Consider the following 12,236-nt stretch of genomic DNA (forward strand, 5'->3'; position numbering starts at 1 on the left):
ATAATAATTATTCTCAAGACTGTAAACTTAAAAAATATATAAATTCAAATTATATATATTTACTATTCTTAATAAATTATTTAATATTTTAGATTAATAAATTAAAATCAGATTAAAACATGAACACTTTATAAAGATAAGTCACGTCAAATATATGCATATCCGTTACTATTATAAAATAAAATGATATCTGATAAATCTTTATTTAGTTTTGTACTTTTCTTAACCTGAATATCTAAGTAATGAACTACATAAATCGAAATTGACTTCTATACATTTATTGGGCTACAACATACTTTCAACTTAATTATGATTTTACTTAATATAACCTATCCAATAAATAATGATCCTTCAATTGAGTTATGACTTATCTAATAGTTTTTTTTTGTTTCACCCAATCAAGATACATCCTTCCCAACTTCCTAAAATACAAAGTCTTCAACTATGGGACAATTGAAGTAGATAAAAATGATATGCAATTTAACAATCTTGCCATCTAAGTAATAGAAAACAGTATAACATTTTTAAAATGTAAAGAGATAATTGAAATATTTAGTAAAGTTTTTTTTTTTTAAACAACATAAAATTTATAACATCGGTGTAAAGCCACCAATTTAGATTATCAAAGAGATTCATAATCTAAGTCGGAAATACATGAACCCATAAAACATATTATCTTAGGATGTACACATTTTTAGCTAGTTGACGAGTAACAACATTTTATTATATTTATAATTAAGAGAAATATAAAAGAAACTTATGTTTGATTTGTCAAAATATGAGTTTGGTGGATGATGTCATTAATTTCATTGATGATATTTATATTGACTTAAATGTTATACAATAAAAATAGTTAATATAGATATAATTTTCCATGTTTTATTTTCTTTTTTGGAAAAATTGGGGAGGGGAATAGAATAAAGTAACACTAGAAATAAATGGATGAGCATGAGATTGAGATTGAGATTAAGCAATAATAGTAAGGAAAATTAAATAATAATAATAATAATAATAAGGATAGGGAGGGTGGGGAGAGAGACCAGAAAAATACGTTATCCTGAAGAAAGGATAAAATGGTCATTACAGACAAAGTCTTACCAACGAACACCCGCGTTTCGCTAATCTCTCCCGATTGAACAGAGAGCTTTGATTTTTCCCTAAATATTACTTCCTCAAAATCCTCTCTTTCATCATAAAAACCTCTCTTTCTCTCTTAATTCTTCTTCATTTCTCACCATCTCTCATTTGTGCTCTCTTCACTAACTCGGTGGCCTGACTCGCCGGGTCACGGATCGCAATGACTCGGCGTTGCTCTCACTGCAGCAACAATGGCCATAACTCCCGAACCTGCCCCTCCCGCGGCGGCAGAACTGGCAGTGGTACCCTCGCCGGCGGGGGCGGCGGAGGTGTGAAGCTCTTTGGGGTTAGGCTCACCGACGGCTCTTTCATCAAGAAAAGCGCCAGCATGGGTAACCTCTCTGTACATTACCATAGTTCTTCTTCCGCCGCCGCCTCGCCCAATCCTGACTCCCCTAATTCCGACCCCGTTCATGATACTGATGGCTTTTTGTCCGATGATCCTGCCCATGCATCCTGCTCCGCTAATCGCCGTGGTGAAAGGAAGAAAGGTAACCGATGAACAGTTTCAGAATCGTATCATTATCTTTTGGTCTTTAAATGTTTGTTCCTGAGAGAAATTCGTGTTTGATTTTCCTTGTGATTCGGATAACACTATTTAATTTCGTGATGTCTGTGTTCTGGAGTTTAGTTGATTTGTTCCACAATCGTTTGTTGTCATATATTTGTGATGAATTTCATGGCTGTCTTCTGATAAATGCTTCCCGCTTGGGTGATTTTCTTGTTTCATCAGTTTTTATGCTTTCTTTCGGATTTTTCCTTGACTATTTCTTTCTTTTTTCTTTTGATCGGTTCCGTCATTCTTTCTATTTTTTGTTCGAATTCCGATGCCTGAATTTTGTGTCTTATAATCATTGAGATTCTCAATTCCACGACTTGTACTGCTTTCTCTAACGTTCGCGGTTGAACTATTAAGAGTGAGGTCTATGGCCACAAGTTTCGTCGTGGATAATGTGCATGGAGCAGATATGTTTTCGATTGTGTTTCCCTTAATCAATCGTGTCTGAAAGATTATGAACCAGTGCTTTCAAAGTATTCATTGAGAAGTAATGACCTGCTGGCTTTTCCATAAGGGACTTGTTTCTCCTCTAAATGGTTGTGGTTGGACTTAACTACATTTTATTTTGATGGTCACTGTATTGAAAGCTATGGAAGAGGATTAATGCCTTCATTAGATTGGCATTTGATAATAATTGCATTTTAAGTTGACAGGTTGCAGGGGATGGAAACTCTTTTAGGTTTCATTATGTGGTAAATATTGCATTGCATGACATATTTACCAGTTTCACTTCTACTTGAGCAGGATATGTCGAATTACAAACTTGTAGACTTCTGTAGGAAAGAAGTGGGCCATGCAATTACTCTGTAGTATGCGACATGGCTGGGTTGTTGAAGAGTATGTACTTAGTTAGCATTTTTTTTTTTTTTTTTTGTGGCCAGTGTTTGATTAGCTTAGCTGTGATGTAAGTGTTTGATTAGCTTAGCTGTGATGTAAGAGCCTAAACTTGCCATTATATGGTAAATTATTAATTGTTTTGGAAATAATTGTTCTACTCGTTTGATTGTTGTAGCCTATTATAATTTGGTAGGTACAAGTCTCTGTTTTAGCTTTTATCGTGGAACGTTTGACCCCCTTGATTGTTAACTTTCTTTTCCATGAATCAACATTTGTTGAACTCCCTGAAGGCCAAAGTCAGATGTGTCTTGTTGTTTAGCTACAAGCATTGGAGTTCTAATAATTGGACCAGGTATGATATTGCTGTTGTTTGATAGCTTAAATTTTGTTTTCAGGTGTTCCATGGACAGAGGAGGAGCATCGATTGTTCTTAGTTGGTCTTCAGAAACTGGGGAAAGGAGACTGGCGCGGAATTTCTCGGAATTTTGTTATTACGAGGACTCCAACGCAGGTGGCAAGCCATGCTCAGAAGTATTTCATACGACAGAGTAATGCAACAAGAAGAAAGCGAAGATCAAGCCTTTTTGACATGGTTCCGGAAATGGTTTGTCTTGAACTCTTACATAGATAGTTTATTATTCGTGTCCCTCTGCCCCCCTCAAGCCAATGTTTCAAAATATGGCCGTGCATCTCTGTTGAAATTTGCATGTTAGATTCTATTTAGTTCTTATGTCACGTTCCTATGGTCATGTTATTTGTCTTGTATATTGTAATAGAGAGATTGGTGTCCCTCTTGATATTAATTCATAATGCATATACCCATTGGTGACCATAGAAACGTGTCCCTCTGCTAGCATGGCACAATTTTTACTTCATTAGGTTTTGAGTTTCTTCGTTTCATGTCTCTCAGGCAACTGATCCGCTGCCTGTGCCAGAAGATGACATTTTACATGCTTCTCAGACAAAAGAAACAGCAAACTCAAGTTCACAACCTTCACTAGATCTCTCACTTAACTCAGAGTTCCATATGTTGGAAACTACAGTTGAAGAAAATGGAAAAGAACTTGATGCATCTAAGATGGAAGTTGCTGGTTTCCCACCTGTGATACCGGGTTTCATCCCGGCTTATATGCCTATACCTTTCCCTATTTGGGCACCAAGTTCATTCCCAATGGAAGAAGAAAATGTTGTAGAAATGTGTCATCATGTGGTCCTAAAGCCAATTCCAGTTGTGCCAAAGGAACCAGTCAATGTTGATGAACTAGTTGGCATGTCTCAACTCACTCTGCGAGAGCACGAAAGAGAGCGTAGAGAGCCTTCGCCTCTGTCCTTAAAATTGGTAGGTGAACGCTCAAGACAGTCAGCATTCCATCCAAATGCTCCAGTCACTCGTACAGAGTTAAACAAGGAAGACAGTTATACAATCTAAGCTCTTTGAATCAAGAAGGGAGCAGTCTTCATGCATCATGAGCTTTTCTTGTAAAATTACACCCTTAAATTAGCTTTTTTCTTCTTAGAAAGTCTGTAGTGTGGTTGTTTTTATTGATATAAAGTAGGCTAGTGAGAGTTCTTTAAGTATATTTATTCTTTGTAACTGTAAACAGGTAGATATTGTAATAAATATGTTAATCAGCAGATCCTAACTTGATTTTGTAGATAAGCTTTTGTACCTCTTTTAGGTTTTAATACACCTGTCTAGTGCTATTGCGATCAGCTTCTCATATGCTTATAAGTTAAAGCCAATGAATTGATTGGTAATCCCCTTCTTTTTTGGGTCTTTTTTGTTCCATTGCCTGGCAGGTTGAAACGCAAACGAAGCTGACTCGGTTAAACCAGCTACAACCCTCACCCATTCAACAAAAGCAGGGGAAAGATGGGAACTCTTGCAACCTTGCTGAAATTATTCTTCAATAACCAGAAATGGGATTAGGTTTCATTTGTCTGTTAAATCAATTTTGGATCAACTGTTTTTGTTCACACACACCCTTGTGCTCCGTGTATGAACATCTGGACGTGAATGGATATTGAATTTTGATTGGATACGATATGAATTTTTGAATTTAGAGCATGATTGAAGTAAGGAAGAGTGGAATGAGAGAATTTGATTTGGTACGAATAATGGACCCCGCTGTTTTTTTTTTCTCTGAATAGTAAAAATGGCAAGGAAAGACGGGTGTTTTTCTTTTAACAAAGGATTCAAGTGCTGAAATCTAAACCGTCCAGTTCTTTTCTAGATTGAACTTTTACTATCACATCTCCGATAGTTAAGTCTTTGACAGCTAAGCCCGAAGAACTTTTTATTCAAAATGTTGGGCATAGAGATTCAAACTTTAGGCCTTTGCCACTTTCTTTTAGTTCAACATGTTGGATATAGAGATTCAAACTTCGACATCTTGGCCTGGCTTAGTATTTGAAGGTTGGAAAATTCTTTTTACTACAATTTTTCATCACCTTTTTCCTTTTGAACTCCACGAAACTTGTCATGAGCAACGTTGGAAATTAGACCTAGAGCGACCCTCAAACAAGCACACCATCTGCCGCCACTTGTACTCTATGCTGTTACCTCCTTACATAAAAGAGGCCGCCACTCGAAAGCCAAGTTTTCCTTGGTTTTACACCTGTTGTTTCATCTTTATTTATATTTTTAATTAAGTACTTTGATTTAGTTGATATCTTATTGTTTTCTTCTGAATGTACACTTCCTTTATCAGTTTTTATTCAAGTATGACTGTTCCTAAATTATCTTTCTTCCAATATTGAGTCAGGTTTTACCAAATGAGCAGAAGCCACCCCACATGTAACTGGATCTTGATTCAGAGAAAAATGCTTAATTTTGCAGACGATATGTCGTAATGGGCATTGGATTTTTGGATAGCTTCAGTCTTGAATTGATTCTGATTCTGGTTTCCAACTCTTGGTCGTGCGACGTCGTGGAGATTGCCATGTATGTTCATCCCTTCTTCCACACGTTGCTGCAGCAAATACCCTTCTCCACAGCTAATATCCCTCTTTCTTACCCGTAGCCTATCTTTCTAATTTGTGTCGTTTCAGTTTTATGATGGCTGATTCTGTTGCCTTCCAAAGTCAAGTGCTTAGCTTCTCAGCTGGTCCAGTATTTTGGCTTGTTTGATGGGCACGGAGGAGGTTCTCAGGTACGACTTGAATGCATTTTGGTTTGCATGCAACCTTTTAGGCTCCATAATCATTTGCTTCAAATTTAGTTACTTGTAGGTGTGTTATCTTAAAATTATTAAGTTGGATTGAAACTATCAAAATTTATTAATTTGAAATTATATATTTCGATTATATTATTGTGTTTCCCTCTTTCAATTCTATTCCTTCCCGTTATTTCGGGTGGTTTTTTATTTTTATTTTGAGTTCAACGATATTGATGTCTTAATCTGCGTATCTTTTTTTTCACTGCAAGTTAAAAGTTAAAGGTTGTTCGTGGATTGAGTTTGATGGTATCACCGAAAAAGGACCGAAAAAGGATTAAGTTTTGAAATTTGGTCATTTTCTAAGATTAATGAAATATGGCCAATCAGTTGGCTTGAGGCCCCACCACCAAATCTGGTTTTCCAAAATTACCCTTGAGCTTTAGACTCTCATGATCCATGGAGGGTGTACGTGTACTAAGTCCTCACTCTTAGGTCTTTAAAAAAAATTCTCGAGATATATGTGTGTGGAGATTTTGTTTGCAGATTCTTCTGGTTTTAAAAATTAGGATTTTATCATTTTAATTATTTAAACGATTTTATTTGGTTTAAAGCATTTTTATTTCTATTTAAGTATCAATCCTTTGTTACTATGTCTTATGTTACCTTTATTCAAGACAACATTGAGTAAAAAAAAAACCATCAACAATATTTACAATCTTCTTTTATTTTTGGGTTGATCATATAGTAGGGGAATTACACATAATTTTATTTCCTAAACCGAGGAGTGTGTTCCACAAAGGAGATGTTGCTTCTAGCCAAGTTGAATGGGAGATGATATTGATGAAAGAGATTTGGTGGTTGTAGGAGTAGAGACGAAACGATCTTAGTTGATGAAGATTAAAAAGAAAAAAAAAAAAAAAGGTATGTGTAGACTTTGTATAATCCTGCTAAATTACATTACAAAGAAGATGAGTTATGGAAAATGTTCCGACTTTATAATCAACGATCTTAGTTGATGAAGATTTACATACACCAGAGATAGTAAGCAACCATTAATGTAAATACATATTTCTAGGTAAAATTTACAACAATCAGATGTACAATTCAGGCGCAAATTGGAGCAATCATTGATAAGTATTATTTTCCTTTAATATTGTTTGGAAAATATATCTTTCTCAAAGAAAGATTTAGTAGATTTGTGTACCTATCCAATCTTTTACTTTTAATAGATTTGCAAACTAGTTTGACTTAAATTTTCTAAAAGGTATGTGTTGAAGGGAAACCGATGAAGCTGCTTTTTGGGAATAAATTAGAGAAGAAAATGACGTACCCTTAAAACCAATTTTCTTCATGTAATCCCTCTTGATCATGATCTCTTTAGTTTTCAATTTGAAATTACCAATTAGGCACCACCATTGAAAACCCTCTAGAATTCTCTTTAGGGATTAAGAATTAAGTAAGAGTTGTGGGCTTTGGAAAAGGGAAAAGAGAAAAGAGAAGGATTCCCAGAAAACTTTTCTCTCTTATCCACGAGAAGAAGTTGGAGAGTACACTAAATACCAAACTTCTAGTTGTTTAATTAAATTAAAGTTAATTTTAATTTAATTTAAATAATATATATATAATAACTACTTTATTATATATATATTCAATGTTATATCAAATACAATATAATCTATAGTTTTATTTTCTCTCAACAATACATTGGATTTAATATAAATAATATTTATATAAAATTCAATTATATGAATCACATCCATACAATTAATATTTGAATCATATTCAAATATTTAATTCCTCTCAACTATTTATGGTATTTAATATAAATCATATTTATATTGAATTTAATTATATAAATCTCATCCATATAATAAGTATTTGAATCATATTCAATTTCTTCTCAAAATACTTTATATTATAATGTATCAAATACATTATATTAGTTATATCACATACAATTAATTATATCATATATAATTAATTAATTAATTAATTAATTCCCTAAATTAATTTGAACGATTCAAATTAATCCAAAAAAGAAATTCTTAATTAAAACCTTGTTGAGCAGAGAAAACCTTATAGACTTGTAGATTAGAGGTAATAATTAATTAAACTATTTAATTAAATTACCCAGCTTCCATTAACTGTCGGTCATTCTACTAAAGACCGACAGCTGCACTTTTCACACTACAAATATATTTCTGTATCTATTGGATATAACTAGTCAACAGCGCGATAACCCTTCATAAATTGTAAGTAAGTACAGTTGGGCCAAAAATATCATTTTGCCCTGTAGTTACATCTAACTCCTTAACTTCTTTAGTACCATTGATTTCTTTAATGAACAATAAGTCATAGTTCAACTATGACCGAGTCCCTTTCGAGCCAAGAGAGGGTGTGACCACATTGTTCAAGCCCCGAAATCCAATTTATCTACTAATCCCGACATGTGAATTTTGTCTTGTGTAGCTATGTTCCCAGCTCCCCAATCAAACGGATCCCTAAAATGGTAGGTTGACAATTTGGTCACACTCACCCATATAAATCAAAGGCTTCATGAGCAGGAGTTCACAATTCATTCAGGATCTAGGTCACTTATGGTCAAACGTAAGTCTCTATTACTAACGGTGTTATATAATGAGGCTAATCATTTCATGGTCCGATCTTATACAAACTGTTTGTATAGGATACCTTCGCTCACATGTATATGTAGTTTCACAAGAATAGAATAAAGTACCTAGCCTTATCTATCTACTATAGACCGTTTAGTTATTATTTAAACAAGATCCACCTGTACCTACAATAATATAGGATCTTAGTTTATTAGATTGAGTATATGCTCATAAAATAAAAATTTGTTTATACAATGTTTACAAATTACGAGAATACACGAGATTTAGATACCATTCTCAACATTTGTAGCTCAACTCAATAAAAATAAGGTAACATCCCAAATTTCAAGTAGATTTTACGTTTCTCTGATTTTGATTTTCAAGCGAAATTTAAGAAATTAACTAATTCATATTAAGTTGATAAGAGAAAATGGAATCTAATTGGTGAAAGATTTATCATGGGGTTTGGATTGAGAGATTTTGAAAATTTTGATTGTGGGTCGGTTTAATTGTCTGGATAAAATATTTTGGAATTTAAATTTAAGTTGGAAAAGATTTAAATTGATAAAAGAGATTTGGAGGTTTAAATTTAATTTGGATTATTTTGAGTTTGGATTTATTGTAGTGGTGTAGTCATGGGAAATTGAGAAGGAAAAAGGGAAAATGTAAAAAAAAAAAAAAAAAAAAAATATATATATATATATATATATATATTATTTGTTTTGTTTATGTTTAGGGTGGTTTTGGGAAAGAGAGAGAGAAGAAAAGTGATAGAATTATTATTATTTTTTTTTAAAGGAGTCTCGGTTACTGTGCAAGTCAAAAAGAAAAGAGGGTTTTCATCTTTGTGTGAGTTCCGACGCCAGACCTTCACCAACGCAGTTTCACACGCGTAGACCACCGGCTGCCGTCCTTGCCTCCTCGCGTCGACGGTCCGAGTCGCACGCACTAGGTCTCTCCTAGCCACCCGTCGCCGCGCCGTCGGAGCGCCGCGCGTCGTTGCGTGGTCACCGCCGCTCAGATCGACGCCTCAAACTCGAGCCAGCCGCCGTTCGTCCGCTTGGTCACGCCTCCACCGTCGGCTGGACATCGCGTCATCGTCCACGTGCTTGTGCCGTCGTTCGCTCGTTAGCCAACGCGCTGAAGACCCAGCCGTTTGTCCGATCACACAACAGCTCGCGCCGGTCATCCCGTCCGTCGTCAGCTCCGCCCACTCATCTGCCACTGCCCCTCGCGCCGCCAGGCTTCATGGCCGCTGGTTTCGCTGGAATCTTGAGTTTGGGAAGTTTTTTTTTTGGTGGTTTTGGTAAGTAATTGTTGTTTTGGGATCTTGCTATCTTGTGAATACCCATTTAGTTTTGAGATGAAGTTAACATTATCCATAATGTTCTAGATGCAAGATTGAAGTTTTCGAGAGGCGCTGAAGCAATTTTGGTTTAAGTTACATTTTGGAGTTAATTTAGGAGCCACAATTTCGGTAAAGTTAAATTGGAGACATTCAGATTATTTGATTAATTGGAATTAGATCCCAAAAGTTTTAATTTAAATTTTGAATTTATTATTCTAGGTCTTTTTTTCAAGGTCTTGCTTGGCAAAGAAAAGATAAACTTGTTTGAGTCATTTGGATTTAATCTTGAGGTGAGTGATCTTGTTACTTGAATTGTCTATGTAATTTAGTTTTCGTTTGAGGATATAAGGTTGATTGTATTGAATCACATGAGATTAAATAAGTTGTGAGCATGATGAATGTAGTTGCATTTTATGAGCCTATGTTTATGACGTATGTTATATTTATGTTAGTGATAGTTGCACTTACTGCCAGTTAGATGTCCATTAGAGGTGGTGACTTTCTTCGAGATTTCACTAGAGGTTTGTGTTTCCTTCGGATTCACTAGAGGTTTGTGTTTCTTCATTAGAGGTTGTGTTTCCTACAAGATTCCCCAGAGGTGGTTGGTGAGCTCCTTCAGGACTTCACCATAGGTTTGCGTTTTCTTTGGAATTCACCATAGGTTTGTGTTTTCTTTGGATTCAGCAGAGGTTCGTGTTTTCTTTGGGATTCATGGGTACTCTTAAACTACGGTAGGGTGAATTCGGTTAGTCATTTATGTACGTCCCACTAGAGGATGACATCTAGAGGACATAGAAATCTATGATCGAGCTACTTGTTGGTTTACAGAAACACGAAGAAAACCATTCTAATTCCTCAAATGTGACTTCAAATTAAGCATGTTCATAGGGTATCAAGATGGTTTCATTACATTTTGAAGATCTTTTTTTCAACGAAATACTGCTACAATTTTCTCCTATTCAAGAGCTTTAGATTGAGTTGTGGGATTCAAAACAATCTTGAATTTGGGAATTGAGAGGAGAAAACACACTAGTTCAGCATTGTTGAAGAACACAACAAATACCACTTATTTGCATAGTCTTTTCTACTCAATCAAGAGTGGTTTTATTCAGGCAATTTATGCAACCAGAATGCATGCATGGTTCCAGCTCTTTCTTCAAAATTGAGCTGGAAAATGTGGTGCAAAGATGACTAAGGTGTAAGCTTGAAAATTGGAAAATTCCACCATGGGATTTTTCTCAATTTTCATTTTTTTTTTATTTTGAATTTTGATTTTCGAAATCAAACTTTTTCCAATTTTAATTCTTTAATTAAAATTAAAATTTTATTAATTTTACAAAAAAAAAAAAAATCATAATAATTTTTCTAATAAAATTAATAATTATTAATTTATTAAACAATTTAATTAATTCTATTAATTTAATATCAAATATTAAATTAATTTGTTTACAATTTCATCACCATGAATCCTCATTTATGAAATTAATAGTTATATCATATTTATATATTAATCGATTCTTCAATTACGTTTAATTCCAAAATTAAACGTATAATTATATCACATATAATTACTAATTTTCTTAATTCGAATTTGAATGTTTAAAATTAACTTATCACGCTATTCTAAGGCTAATTTCGTTTGTGAGCTAGTAGGAGGACCTAATGACATACAGATCATGAGTTTCAACGATCTCAAATTAATTGGCTAAATTCTTTACATCGAATTAACTTTCCTTCGTTAACTATCGGGTCACTCCACTAAAATCCAATAGTTGCACTCTTCTCATTGTAGATATATTGTGTCCATTCGATATAACTGTAAATAGTAAGTTAACTATTCATATGTTGTTCGTAAAAACGATTGGGTCGATTATCGAACCGAGTCCTTCTCGGGCCAATGAGATGGCGAGGCCCCTCGTCCAAGACCTGAATTCAACCAGGGAACAATCTCTCTACTATCCTTGAAAGCGGGTAGGAGCGAATTCCATCTTACACCCTACGTCTCCAATTATCTACCCGGTTTTACCTCGGCTTATCGAGGCGTTGTTGAGCTAACTCTCACCCATGAAAATGTAAGGATAATCTCGAATAAGCAGAAGTACATAGCTAACTCAGGATTAATGTTAAGTCACCTAGGTCATCGCTTTGAAATAATTAGTCTTAAACAGTTAACAACGTTATAAAGTAAGAGTGACTTATTTCTTGGTCTGATCTTATGCAAACTTATTGCATAAGATGCCCCCACTTCTCATGTCAATACATGAATGAATTAGGATCACTTCGTTTGTAGCACTTTATAAAAAATTGTAACAACTACAGAGCGGACCATATCCATTACCAAAATAAGACATCCAATCTTACTCGTATACTATAGATCATTTGATTATTTACTTGAACCTGATCCACTCTTATGTCTCCACATAAATTAGTATTCATGTAATAATCATGTAACTTTTAGTTTATTGGATTTATTTCTAAAAATGAAATAAGCAATTCATATATTCAATAACAACTTTATCGATTTACAGAATGAGTTTATTATTTACAAACCACGAGTTTTAGGACATAAAGCTCAATAAACTCCC

At 34.4% G+C, this 12,236-nt stretch overlaps 1 protein-coding gene and 1 long non-coding RNA gene across 2 annotated transcripts; both read left to right on the forward strand.

The window, feature by feature from the left end:
• The first annotated feature begins 1,104 nt into the window (after positions 1-1,104).
• LOC120085667 (transcription factor MYBS3) lies at positions 1,105-4,256 on the forward strand. The gene is made up of 3 exons (XM_039041797.1): positions 1,105-1,628; positions 2,929-3,137; positions 3,444-4,256. Exons 1-3 carry the CDS (start codon positions 1,298-1,300, stop codon positions 3,960-3,962), a joined length of 1,059 nt encoding a protein of 352 aa, XP_038897725.1. The 5' UTR covers positions 1,105-1,297; the 3' UTR covers positions 3,963-4,256.
• A 706-nt stretch (positions 4,257-4,962) lies between these two features.
• LOC120085668 lies at positions 4,963-10,523 on the forward strand. The gene is made up of 4 exons (XR_005484013.1): positions 4,963-5,477; positions 5,585-5,685; positions 9,102-9,609; positions 9,697-10,523. It is a non-coding gene; the product is annotated as an uncharacterized LOC120085668 (long non-coding RNA).
• The last annotated feature ends 1,713 nt before the right edge of the window (positions 10,524-12,236 follow it).

The sequence above is a fragment of the Benincasa hispida genome, chromosome 9, assembly GCF_009727055.1.
Source record: "Benincasa hispida cultivar B227 chromosome 9, ASM972705v1, whole genome shotgun sequence".
Classification (NCBI taxonomy): Eukaryota; Viridiplantae; Streptophyta; class Magnoliopsida; order Cucurbitales; family Cucurbitaceae; genus Benincasa; species Benincasa hispida.

Excerpts from the sequence above, each read along its gene's own strand:
- LOC120085667 (XM_039041797.1), top strand. The coding sequence starts at position 1,298 with ATGACTCGGCGTTGCTCTCACTGCAGCAACAATGGCCATAACTCCCGA. Across the intron at positions 1,629-2,928 it reads CCGTGGTGAAAGGAAGAAAG|GTGTTCCATGGACAGAGGAG; the intron begins GTAACCGATGAA and ends TTTTGTTTTCAG. Across the intron at positions 3,138-3,443 it reads TTGACATGGTTCCGGAAATG|GCAACTGATCCGCTGCCTGT; the intron begins GTTTGTCTTGAA and ends CATGTCTCTCAG.